Consider the following 13,694-nt stretch of genomic DNA (forward strand, 5'->3'; position numbering starts at 1 on the left):
GGACATGGGCTCAGCAGACTGCGAGTAAGTGTATCCCATCATGAGTGCAGCCATTTAAAAATACTAACTCGTGAAACCAGCAGGAACACTTAAAACCAGATGTGTCCAAAAGGTAAAGTTCACTATAGATGTATAAAATACAATGCCACACGCCTTTAAGAATGACAGCCACAACACAGTTGTTAGGTGTTAGTAATACTTTTAGCTGACACATTAACGAGAGCCTAACTGGGTGTATCCAAACCTGTTTGGATGCTGTCTGCTTCTGGACCAACTGTCAGGCCATATGCCGCATGCACGACACACGCTTCAGACTGCTGGAGGCTTATTCAAAACAATAGAGGAAGTCACGGCTACCACAGAACTCTAAACACTGCTCTCCCAGGCCACACCACTACATACCACAGACCAACAAAAAAAAGACAAAATATATACACATTTCAGTAAGTAAAAAAGCAAAATAAAAGAACGACAAACTCATTCATTCATTGTTGCTACTGGCAAAAAGGCTTGGGCTTTCTGAGGCTTTGGACTTAGTGGAGCAGAACGTACTGCCGGTGTGCCATGTTTGATGTCTGTCGCCTGCCATGTGGACAAAACCATGTCAGGGACCGGCCACCCACAGACACAGACCCCCTCCCCACTCCAAACCCCCTGGACCGCGACTGCAGTTGCTGTCACGTTCAGCTCTTCGCAGCTCTTACAAACATGTGCCGGTCTCTCATTTGGTGCAAACCTGTTAAAAAAAATTGGGGGCAATCTGCCGTGATAAACGGCTGATGTAGCCCATGAGCTGCTCTGCACCATGGTGCCTTTATGTGTTAAAAATAGCCGGAAGAACGCGGACACTCGTAATCTGCAGAAACCGCTGCACGAACTCCAGTCCATTAAGGCCAGAGCAGTTTTTTGCAGCTGCTTGGAGCGAAACGAGTGGCTATGGTTCTGGAGTGAGCCAGGCCACCCAGGCGGCCCTAAGGTAAGTGAGACTCACCACTGGACCGCCAGGCCAGGGCAGGGTGAGAGAGGGCTGCCCCTCTGGCTTCCCAGGGGCCCGAGTGTCACAACAGACATTTAGCAGCTTTCAAAGTAATGGCTCTCAGGGGGCTTCCCTCCTCTCAGACTAAAGGCCCTCTCACATTTTCCTGGCTTCCTGTTTCCCTGCCAATCGCTGCCCCTCTCACACAGGTTCTCCCGTGCAAGAGCCTGGTCTGATGGCTGCTGAAATCACAGCTATCCCCAGCTTTGCAGTGCTGCAAGCATTCGCTGCAGAAACAATAGAAATAATAACACAATAATATAGGTACTTATTTTTTAGGGTAGTTCAACACGTGGTAAATAGTAGCAAAGGGTAAAGACAACAGTAGGCATACCTAATCCAAAGTAATGTTAAGCCATTTACAACCAATGACCCATACAGTAACATGTCTGCCAAGTACTGCATATAACCCCATATTAAAAGTAAAAAGAAAATGAAAATGATACCATCCTCATTTAATCATCACTTATTTTTTAGTAGAATTTTTGACACTTGGGACAGTAAACAGATATGGTAAGAGAGACTACTGTCTTGTATAAGCCCTAACATTTAAGGGTTTATACAGGCAAACAGACACCTGAATACCATTTTAGTAAGCAGGCCCAAAATCAGTAAACTCCTGCAATTCCATATGAAAATGTATTATGGATGAATCTGAGGAGAAGCTGTGTGTTCAGACTAAATGGATGATGGTGCAAACCCATCCCCCCCCCCCCCCCCCCCCCCCCCCAAAAAAAAAAAAAAAAAAAAAAAAAAACAAAGGTGAAACCCGCCATTCCCTCAGAAGAGTAAGAGAACTCACCAAGGTGTCCCATATATACGAAATCCCTTCACCGTCACGTCAGAGTCCTGCAGATACACACAGTTCGTAAGGAGCGACTGAACATTGTCGAAGTCCTCCGGTTTCAACTTGGACACGGAGGGAAAGCGGTAGTAATCCTGCTTGACCAGCTCAGCCATGAAGTCTTTGTCAAATGTCAGTTCATGATTTCCAGCGATGACTACTTTGAATTCGTAAGGTAGGCTACCTGTGAGGGAAGAAGAAATTAATTAAGATGCGCTATGATGACTATGAACAAGTATTCTGTGTCACTGTTTCTATGAAAATTTGTAACATCACTGGAAAATGGTTTGAAGTGTACTAGAGGAATGAAGCGGCGATTTGGCTTGAAGGAAAAATGAATGAGACACATCTCCACTTCAGCACCACCTCATTACTTAAATATTTCAGGGTGAGAATGTGCACATGGTGTGGAGGAGGATGCCAGACGTGTTGAGAGAGACTGTGCAAACCCGGGAGCTGGAAATACAAGAATCAGCGTTCTCCCACATTCACAGAATGGGTGTGCATTCCAAATACATTTTGATATTCCAATTTTTTACAGCTTCAAAGATCAAACACTCAAATAACCGTACCCTGTATAACACTGCAACACCTCTCACCTCTTACCATAAGAAATTCCACTTCTGTTTTGTGTAAAAAACAAGTCAATGCAAAGACAGCCGTTCACTCATGCAGGCAAGAAAATGAACAGTATTAATGAATAATCTTTTTCCATGGACAATTGATTCATAAATATTGGAAAGAACACAGCTAAGCATTTTCTTCTTTTTAATTGTTAGTATGTGAATGTACATCAAACTCTGATCTCATGGAATATTCTGATTTCCTAATATTCAATTTCATGCGTAATTCACAATGAATTCTTTGCCATCTTACAATTTTAAAACAACCGCAAAACTTTGTTGGGTTAATTGGGAGAGTGGCTGCACTGCAATCTTATGCTGTAAGATTCTTTGAAACCCTGTAACAAATCAATTTTTACATCTGAGATTCCACACTTTTTCATCAGTATTTAAATTCTGGAATTCATTTCAACCGGTGGCGGTTCAGCATCTTAACTGAAATAACCACACAACTCTAGACAGTGTTCACTTTTCAGACCATGTACAGACATTTACATTTTAACCGGCCTGAAAATAAAAGTGAATCCACAGTGACAGCCACATATCCCAGTGATATAAGCTATGCCCCTGGTCACTTCAGTTCCTGGGTACCATCTGATATAGGCAGGCTGCGTGAGATAATTCACCGGCCCATCAACCTTTCATCTCCATTTCCCCAAGAACACCATTCCCAGAACAGGATCAATACTGAGCATCACCAGGAGCCCCTCACATGTCCGGGGAGCTGGGGCAAGGACTGATGGACATGCATACAGACCCATTCTGGTATAGGGCAACTGCCTGTCTCTTTTCTGTTGACTGAATCGGGGGTGCTTCCTCATGTCTGGCATTACTGCATAAAAAACCAGCCGTGGATTGCCCACTCTTTACATATTGCAGAGGACTTTCTGCCTCTTCAATAAATGGGATTTCAAAAAGGGTGGGGGTGGAGGTGGGGGCAAAAGCTCTGGCAATAGGAGGGATTAAAATCACAGGTGAAGGCCCAGCTTGACCTCCACAGACCATTGTGAACCCATTTTCTCCCCAAGAGCAATAAATGCTGAAGCCGACCTAAATACCAAAGAACATCTATTAAAGTCATCGCTTGAGCATTTTTCAATTTCTCGTTTGACCTTTCCTTCTCTTTCAGAAAGAGGTCCTTTGTCCTGGTTGCCTCATATCACAAGGGTAAGGTAGTTCTTTATACAGCACAGATTGAGTACTCAACCCTTACTTTCAACCTACCCACTTTTATTGTACAGTAGAATTTTTAAATTGCTGCTGTAGAATTTAGGCTAGAGCAAATACATAAAGGTTGGAAAAGATAAGTCATGTTTGAAAATGGGTGTGTGACACTTTTCAAAGGGATTAAATGATTAGACATATATATTTTAGAAGAGAAAGTCAGAAGAAGAATATGACATTACTGATTGATCTTTTTTTTCCGGTCATCTAGCAAGGCCTTTGTGCCCACAACATACATGTTTGTTTTGATAGATAACTCATCAGTACAAAAATTCCAAGAAGAGCATTTTCCCCAAAAATCAGGTATATACTTGCAGGCCACTTGTTACTTGCTACTAGCCACAGTTAGCTAGTGGTTATGGTTTAGCTAACATTACTTGGTCTGACTCTCTGGCTCTGGATTGAAAATACAGGTTTAGTGAGCGGACAAGACTTGCTATTTTCTGTTTGCAATTCTATTTGCATGGCACCAGTTCAGTAAAAGCAGTGCACCAAGATACAACAGGTAGTACCTAGCCATATCAGTAAACCCAAAGCAGTGTTCACATTTTCAAAACACAACAACAACCTCATTCCATTCTCTCCCATCCCATCCATTCCTTCCATTTGGTGTTTCCTGAGTCAACTTTGCTTATTCTTAAATTTGACTTTTAAAATATACATAAAACATAAATTAATCAATTTCATATGCAAATGACAGAGAAACCAATGGTATATGATGTGGTGAGAGTTTGGTCTTTAAGAATTTTAATAGCAATTCACAAAAGCATTTTAAGATGAAGGGTAACCATCTGAACAGTAAACAGCGGTCAGTATCACACCGTTTGCACAGACACTGGGGAGAAGATGGAGAAAAAAATCTCAGTCCTTATTATCATCTTATCACAGCTTTGTTGCAGCTTCAAGTTTCTAGGATCCCCTTACATACAGGGACAGACATGATGAAAAAGAGAGGTGCTGAAGTTTTCCTCCTTTAAATTAGAGGAGAATACGGCAGTGTATCATAATCCTTGTCTAATCTAATAAGGAGAAGCCATCTCTCAATTTCAAAATCCTCTGGCCTTCTCTAACTACATCACATATCCATTTACATGGGGCTTTTCCAGTGTGCAAAACCAGATCAGGGGCTAAAATTGGCTTACACCACACTGAAGCGCACAGCGGCAAATGCTGGGGAATGCAATTACTGTCTGCCAACTCTATTTCCTAGACTCTGGGGGGAATTTCTGAGCATTTTATCGCCATCAGAATGTATTTTCAGACAGCGTTGATACAGACCAGATTTTTCCTATAAACAAGCATGGAGAAAAAACAACAACAAAAAAGTAAATTTTAGCAAAAGCAGTCAATTGCCCCTGGCCTGTCCCTAAAGCAGTCTTCGCTTTTGTTGGACGTGGAGTATTTGCTACTACAGCAAAATAAATATATTACTGCTTGCTCCATCTCCATGGTTCAGGAGAGTTCAATTAAAAGCTCTGTACTTACTGGAGCAGTAGGGATTGCATTGTGGATTGCATGTGGAATATGTACTCAAGACTTATTCAACTCAAGCTGCTTTTCCAATATTCCAGTGTTGGCACCACCTGAAAACCTTTTTTTCCCATAATCAACATAATTAAATGGACTGACTAATAAGCTATTATCCACTATAAAATGATCCATTATCTGTTAAGTTTACCAAAGATTGCAAAGAAACACAAGCAGACACATCTTCAAAGTGCAGTTAATATAATAAAAGTCTAATATTTCATGCAATTATTTTTGAAAACCATAATGCCTGAAAACATGGTGGTGCCATTTCTATATTTCGAACTAAATTAAACTGATAGATTTTTCTGACTACCACTTTGAAAGTTTTTTTAGAAAGAGATTTTACTCAAATTAGATGAAATGTCGTAACGGTTTTTAAATCAGGCTTAACAAAATTCTACCATACTGCATCAGGGTCTTGAGAAGAAAATTTTTTATAATTATTTTTTGTTGGTACAGCTTGTGAAAGCACAGCTTAAGTTATAGTGTCACATAACTCAACCAGTTTCCATTAACAGTCCAATTATAAACTGGATGCCAACCAAAAAACTAAACAAAAATATGAATGATTACTCTACAGTGTAATTTGGCATTCGCTTAAAAACTTCAAACATTTTTAATATGTCCTTTTGTCAAGTTCTATTAACATTGGCTAAAGTCCTCACGTCAGTGGATTATTCACATGTGAGGTAAAACAGTAGAGATTTACTGTAGGTTTTATATCAAAGTCCAAAACAAACCATATTTTCAAAAGCCAACTGAAACAAATGTAGCTTCCAAAAAATAAAAAAAGACTTCAGTTGAGATAAAGTATGTCAGAGACACTACATTTACTTCCACAGAACTGACTGAAGCCAAATACTTCAAGTTTTCAATTGAGTAATCCTATATAAAGAAAATATGACGTAAGGTGAATCGTCAGAAAAAAATACATTTTTATATGGATAATAAATGTAAAGCAGTGTCCTTGCCATTCAAGTGCCGCTGAATCTCAGTAATTACATACACAATATGTGTACAAGCATACTCGTATTTTTCATTTATTATTATCTACTGCCAAACACTGTAGTGTACTAAACTGAAAAGTAACACTTTCCTCTTAAGTTATTGCATTTTACATTACCCACAGTTAAGGATGAAACCCACTGAGGTTGCACTAAACACAGGCCTGTGTTCCACTCGATTACACCAAGAGTGATGTAGGACAGATGTAAGCAAGCCACAAAACATAGCATACTCCACTGTGTTTAGTTCTGTCTATCCTTTAGCTTCAAAGAAAGGAATGAAGAACAACCTTAGAGACAGTCAACCATAAATATCAAAGACATGCCATTTTATATGAGCTCCACGGCCTACATCCTCCTCAATAAGAAAACTGCACAGTTTGAAGAAAAAGTGGAGAGACAGACAGCAATATTCAAAATAGCAGAGAATTCAGAGTCTGAGATTTCCAAATGAATGCCGCTTGTAATTCACAATAAAATTTGACGTTCCAGTCTCAAAAACAGATTACAACTTGATGGGTGCTTGGTATAAACTACAACAGAATGTGTATTCTCACTCTCTGTCTTTTTCACATCTGATCAGGAGACCCTCACCGTCAGTGATATTTGAACAGATGCTAAAATTTCACAAGGCTATATCCACAATGGTGCAGATGACAAAAGACTGACAGAGCCAAAATGCAGGAACAGGCTGTACCTCACCTGACAAGTGGTTTTGAAGATTACATCTCATGCTGGCAGATCTTTAAACGCATTCACCACAGAAAGCAGGCTGTAACATTATGGACCTGTCTGTCCAGTGGTTATACTATTGTCAGTTTTACACTGTTGTCCTTTTATGATCCTTGGTGTACATAAGACTATGGAAACTATTCAACTATTCAAAATGAACTATAATTTTGAATTAACTAATGTTAAAAAAATGAGTTTAACTCAATGAGTATTAAAATTTCATAACTTGTTTCAATACATGCAATAAAAAGCTCACCTTTTGTATTTTCTAGTTAGGAAAAAAAGTTCATAGTATAAAGTTTATAATAGTACACGTTTATAATAATTACATGCAGCATCACAACAGGAAGATTTTCTAAATGTGAAACATTGAAATGAAATGTTGAGATGAATTTCAGCTTTGCTGATTAATTTTATGCATTTTCATTTGCTTTTTCACACTTAATGTGATTACTAGGTAAAGAAATTCCCACTCTTAAGGCATGGGTATGTAATGGATATGCCTGTATTCTAGTTCTGTTCATTGCATTTGGAATTCTGCCTTTATTTGGGATATTCATTTCCGAATAAAACGTTCATACAGTCAGGCCACATTCTGAAGTGTAGGGGATTATTAGTGTGCAGCAAGAGTCATGCTGGCTTTGAGAGAGAGGGAAGTGTAGCCCCAGAGCAGACGCTTGAGTATCACTGCTCTGGTTACCAGAGATTAAACCCTTACTTCCTCAGCGTCCTGAAGCCTTTGGCTCCAACACTGAAAACACATGGCATCTCTTTCTGAACTCAGAGACTGAGATTGACTGGCCGGTGGTGTCAGCGAGACATAATCCTCTCATTGGCTGTCAGACCTGAAGGCCGATGTCTCTCCGCCGCAACCCAAGCACACTGAATGATAACGTTCAAACTGCGATCGATACCCCACACCGTGGCCTGCTGCAGCCGGAGGAACACGGCCTTGAAATTTCTGCAAATCCTCTTTCTTTTATTGTTTCCCGTCACTTTTTTCGACGTTTTTGTTAACGGCTGGTAATGCAGACATGGGAGCACCTGTCATGTTCAAAGCCTGCAGGATCTGACCGGGCCTCACAGAAAGAGCCTCTCTTCTCCCTCGGAGGTCTGCCAGATACACGAGGAGGAGAGTGAGCACAAAGACCTCCACTCCGGATCTTTCTGTGCTTCTGCCTCTGCTCGCACAAACATAATGGAAAGGGCTTTTCCTGCTTATTCTTAAAAAGGGGGGTGATGCATGGCACTGTGAAACGACTTTATTAAAAATGATAATTACCAACACAGCACTTTAAAAACAGCTGTAATTTTCCACTTTGGTACTCAATGATTTGCAATTATGACCCTTAGTTCCCTTAGTTCCCTAAGAGTTCCCTTACCAAGATAACAAACCAGTGTAGAGAAGGGAAGAATACCAATAATGCAACCTAATGCCACCTAACACCAAATGCAAGTTAATTGAATACATTTGCAAAAGTGACCAAACAGACTGCAGACTTCATTGTCCTCTCAGACTCTCTGTGTAAGTACATGCTCATGAGGCCCGAAAACAGCTTTGTGTCTCTCCCTCATGCCATGCAGGTTATGTTAGGTGCATGACGGCATGGTGCTGTGACCATGAGGTACCACGAAGGTCAGGCGTGACAGTTGCGCCAGCGCCAGCGTATTCCTTTATTGTCCTGCCAGGTTCCATAGCCCTAATCCCCACTGAGGGGCCCTGACGCCTGCATGCGCCCCAGTGGGAACAGGCCGCATGTGCATGCTCATGCCCCCCTCAGCTTGACTGCAGTGACCCCTTCCATCTGCACAAAAGCATATATGCATGCCTGCAGACTCCAACTTCATGCACTGCAATCAAGTCCCAGTCTCAAATCAAAGCCTCCTCACTATTGCTTTCTCTTCTCTTGGACTTGAAGGGGAATGTTTCTGAGTATGTTAGTTGTGACACCAAGCAAGGCCTTCTTTTGCAAAGTCATTATTCCTGGTTAATATACCATTATTAGGAATTAGCTTCCTTTGACGGTCTAAAATGAAAATAATAATTAAAATATTTGAATTAAGGAGAAAAAATATATAACTGCCTTTATCAATATCTGCCTTCAGTGTTGACCTTCTTGGTACAAGCAATCCTACAGATGTCCCTGCATAATGCTTTTACATTCACCAATGATGGAGGCTCAGCCATCAATCCCGAACAGCTAAATTAGTGAGACTGTCCTTGGATTGATGCTTTAATCTCTACAAAATTGCAAAACCCATTAGAAATGAGACTGTCCATCTTCTTGACAGGTCCCAAGTCCTTTTCTGACAGCCTCTCAAATGAGAAGTGGAGAGAATACCCAAAAGCAGAGGCTGTAGTAAAGAGCTTCGGCATATATTGCTCCCACTATAAACATTAATCAAAGGCAACTGGGCACGTTCTGCACTCCGAAGTGGGCATTTCTGAATGCTAGGGCTGGTTTGTCCATTACATCACTACGGTGACAGAGGAATCATTTGAGAGTTACATGGAGACATAGGATGGGTAAATGAGAGGCATCTGATCATGATCACATCACTTCACACACTACCATGTGAAGAAACCAAAGAATATTGCTTATTAATATCTCCTTCAGGCAAACTGTCACATTGCCAGGTGGCCTCAAATTGAATTCCATTTGTTGTTCATCTTCAAGGACATGGAAACCTGGCCCTAGTCTGCACTACCTGTAGTGTTTAAGTTATGCTTCAATATTCACACTAACACAATTTTTGTTTCCAAGACCGCCATAAAACTGCATTCTATAAACACACAACTGAATCTGTGATAAGACGGCATGTCTGTAAAAAAAAAATAACAACACATTCCCAGAAATGTGGAATATATGGTTTTCACAGGACAAAGGAGGATCATAAGAACACACTCAGAATAAAAACCAAAAACAGAGGACAGTCTCCTGCATATAACAATACAAAAGCACACCAACAAATGGCGCTGAGGCTCTGAGATGAAATACAAAATAGTCAATGTACAGAGAAAATCACCATAGTACACTCCAAATAATAGAAAAGGCTTAAAAATGATTCACCCCCCCCCCCCCCCCCCACCTCGTGTACCAACAAAGCAGCACCTGTTGCGAGGAGAAAGTCAAAAGCAAATGAGTCCCTATTAAATGAGCTTGTCAGAAATAAAACCTTTATGTGGCTTGAATGAAACCCTTGTCTGACATCCCTTTTACTTCAAAGATGGGAATAAAACTGGCAGTCTCTTTTATCAGTGGGGAAAAGTAACTAACCCCCCTCTCCCCTGTAATTGAATTAGGAGGCACTGAATGGCATTAAGAAGGAGGGGAGGTTAATTGGGGTCAGCAAGAACAAAATGGAAAATAATAAAGTCTTTACCTAACCAGTCGTTAAACTTCTTAACCTCGGACGGCAGGCCCAGCTCAGTGAAGTCACCCATGTGGAGCAGGACGTCCCCGTACGGCATCTGAATGCCATCTGTCCGGGAGTGTGTGTCGGACACGCAGACAAAGCGTGTGTGGCCCGCTGGCTTGGGAGTGTCATAGGGGATGGGGTCCACCCTGTTGGAGAGGGAAGAGTGGTTAGGGTGACGTTGTAATGTCGGCAGGGGCACCCTGTGCACGGCCTTGCCTTGAGAAAAGACAGGCCATGGATGTGAGGATGCGGGCCAGCTGGTGGCTGTGCAGGGAGACCTGGATTAAAAGCAGGCTAGCCACAGATTACACGGCGAGATTTCACGGCTCATAAGAAAAGCTCGAAGCCTGGCAGTAATTGGTGGTAAATAAACATTTATCCCCAGCTGTCTTCTGAGGTTTAGTTTCAGCTGCACTGCAGATCTACCTCAGATCTCTCCATCATGCTCCTCCTTCTGCTGCTGCTGACAGTGGCTTACCATGTTAATGACACAAAGGAGCACTGTTTTAATTTGAGCAGTTTCCATGCCTATCCAGCAGCAAATTCTCATTTTTATTTCAAACAACAAGACTCTGAAACTACGGTCTCAAATTTGAAAGAAGAAAACAGCATTATGAAATGGCTCCAAAGGGTCAGCTCGACATGTTGCAAGACTACATTTCCCACTGTGGAATTTCAAAGGGATGAGGTTACATTAGATCTGTCAGGGTTCCTACAGCAGACTGTGCCAAAAGTAAAAGTGAACAACCAACATTCTGCAAATAGTTTTACAGCTGAAATTCTCAAAAATGAATCCCAATTGTCATGATAAAAAATATGGCTCCGTCCATTAAAGCCAGAGTGGTTTATTAGACAAAATAAAGTTCTTTAGTGCAGTGGTCTGACATTTTGAATGTGGGTGTTTGAAAAGACAAGCTTTTATTTTCTGTCCATTTGTGAGAATTGCTCATCCCTCCTCTCAACATCTTTTATTTATTTTTTTTCTTTATGAAGTATACTTTTTAAAATCTCATCTAAAAAGAATAAAGATCTTGTCTGTAACTGAAATCAGCTTTAAGCAATTGCATGTGCTTTCCTCCCTTGCTCATTATTTCAATACTAAAGATGATGTCAATTCTGTACTCAGCAAAAAAAAGCAAGCAGTGCCTCCCTAATTAACACATCTAAAATCTGACAAAAATACAAACGACAAAAAGCAAATGAACAAGATAACGAGTTACTCCAGATGCTAGATGTAGGCTACCTCTCCCGGCTGACAACTCTGCAACCTCTTTACAAGCAAAGCTGCACTCAGCACTCTAAAACAGGCAAGCTTGGGTTACAAACAGGAGCACATACTGTTGTTATTTACATTGCTTTTGTCGACTTCGGCTGTGATGCCATGTAATTCAAACCCAAGTCTGCACTCCGCTTGGATCTGAAAGCAATTTGAGATATTGCTTTTCAAACATCAAGAACTGTACAAACACTGTGTGTGTGTGTGTGTGTGTACTTGTGTGTAGCTGCTGCGGCGTATTTGGGATTGACTGCTGCACGGCCTAAATTACAGCTCAAGAAACGCTGCCAAAAACACTGAGGAAAAGGGGAAAAAAGTTTTCATAAAGCCACATTTGTAACAGCATCCTATCAGGTGGCCATGCATGTGGTCTGGTCACACTGCCAGGTCACCGATTAGATTTGTCCTCATCACACACCACAGTGCTTTAGAAGACCCAACAGTTAGTTATACTAGGGCAATACAGGTGAAAAAATATGCGCTCTGCTCACACAAATCACATGCCTTCTAAGAAATGTGAGGTGACAAGATCTTACTCAGTTCTCTGCCATGCCACGCATCCCTGTCTTCAATTTCTCTCTTTTATTTTTGTGTTGTAAAATCACATAAGTCTACAGACTGGCATGCACCTTCCTGTTTTTGGAGACATAATTCTCCTGTAGAAAGCAACACAGTAATGGATATCAATTAAGACATACCATTCCAAGCCTCCTGACCACTTTAATAACACTAAATTATAACCAGAGAAAGGAGAGCACATTATTTATATACCCCCAAAAATGCTCTCCCCGACACCCCACCCCCACTACAACCCCCAGCAATAGTTCCACTTGTTAGATACATTTCTTAATGATTTAAGCATGCATGCTCAATTTTTGGAAGCACATATCAAAAATCTTCCTGAGTGGTTTTTGTGATTTACTCCAACCGTTGTTTCGGGTGCCTCTGCACTGAACGAATCGAAGCAGGACAAACGTAGCCCCGGTGGCGCTCAGCCATTCAAATCTGCAAGATTTCTTTGACAGGCTTTTGAACAGACGGGGGAAATCATTTAGGTTCAGCTGAGGATTATTCAGACTGTAGGCTTATTCCGACAGAAATCAGGTTAAAATGAATGAGTCCAGAAATGAACATCACACTTGTCCCCTCACTGAAACAAATCTTGGAAACGGAATACAAGGCAACTGAAAAGGCCTTCGTTGATAATGTTATCATGTAGCCAGCACATGGCCTCAAATCCTCAACACCCTCACTGGTTTAAAACACAGAGAAGCACGAGATACAAACCAATGCGCTCACTGGATGCATGTGTCATTCTGAAAAAAGAAAACAAGACATTTCAAAATCTGTCGCACAATATTCTCTTTGGCAGAACGTACTTGGTTCTGCAGCCCTTTAAAAGCATAAATGTAAATTTGTTCAAAACATATTCATCCTTCCAGCTGACTGAATGACACTCATCTAAAGTGACTTTACTCATTTATTATTTTTTTAATCATTCTTACATATATTTATATGTGTGCAAGCGCATGCACTTGCACACATGTGCAAACTCCACGGTGATACCATTATTGTGTTTTGCACACAATATCACAGAGCACTCTAAGTCAGTGACACTTTTAGTCACAAAAATAAATTCTGACTGGTGTTTAAAAATGAGCATTCGATTTCTCCCTTCACTTTACATTTCCTAAACTTACACACTTATCTTGGGAGGCTTGCATTGCTGCAATGTCATATCCACTGAGCTGGAGTAACACGCAGGGGTGTCCCCTCTGGTACTCAGACCCGGATCCCTCTGTTGTGTGCAGGACCTCAAATCCTCAGCATTGCTACTTCTCAGTCTGTGGAAATAAGCACTCTATAAAGCCCGGTGTGCTGCTCACAGTGGCTATCGTGAAGCCTGTGTGATTCATGAGAGAGAATGGAAAATGAGGACAGGAGCATGCTCATGAGGACTGGATCAGCTCAGGGCTTGCGGTTGGCCACGCACCGAGGGAATGAC

At 41.2% G+C, this 13,694-nt stretch overlaps 1 protein-coding gene across 2 annotated transcripts in view; it reads right to left on the reverse strand.

Moving 5' to 3' along the window:
* mpped2a (metallophosphoesterase domain containing 2a) overlaps positions 1-13,694 on the reverse strand; it is a 42,798-nt gene that overhangs the window by 20,357 nt on the left and 8,747 nt on the right. For both annotated transcript variants that reach the window (XM_036535175.1, XM_036535176.1), the window contains exons 3-4: positions 10,378-10,559; positions 1,839-2,064 (exon numbers count right to left, since the gene is read on the reverse strand). In XM_036535175.1, the coding sequence (XP_036391068.1) occupies positions 1,839-2,064; positions 10,378-10,559 (408 nt within the window). The remainder of the gene's footprint in view (positions 1-1,838; positions 2,065-10,377; positions 10,560-13,694) is intronic.

This window comes from Megalops cyprinoides, chromosome 8, assembly GCF_013368585.1.
Source record: "Megalops cyprinoides isolate fMegCyp1 chromosome 8, fMegCyp1.pri, whole genome shotgun sequence".
In the NCBI taxonomy this organism is placed as follows: Eukaryota; Metazoa; Chordata; class Actinopteri; order Elopiformes; family Megalopidae; genus Megalops; species Megalops cyprinoides.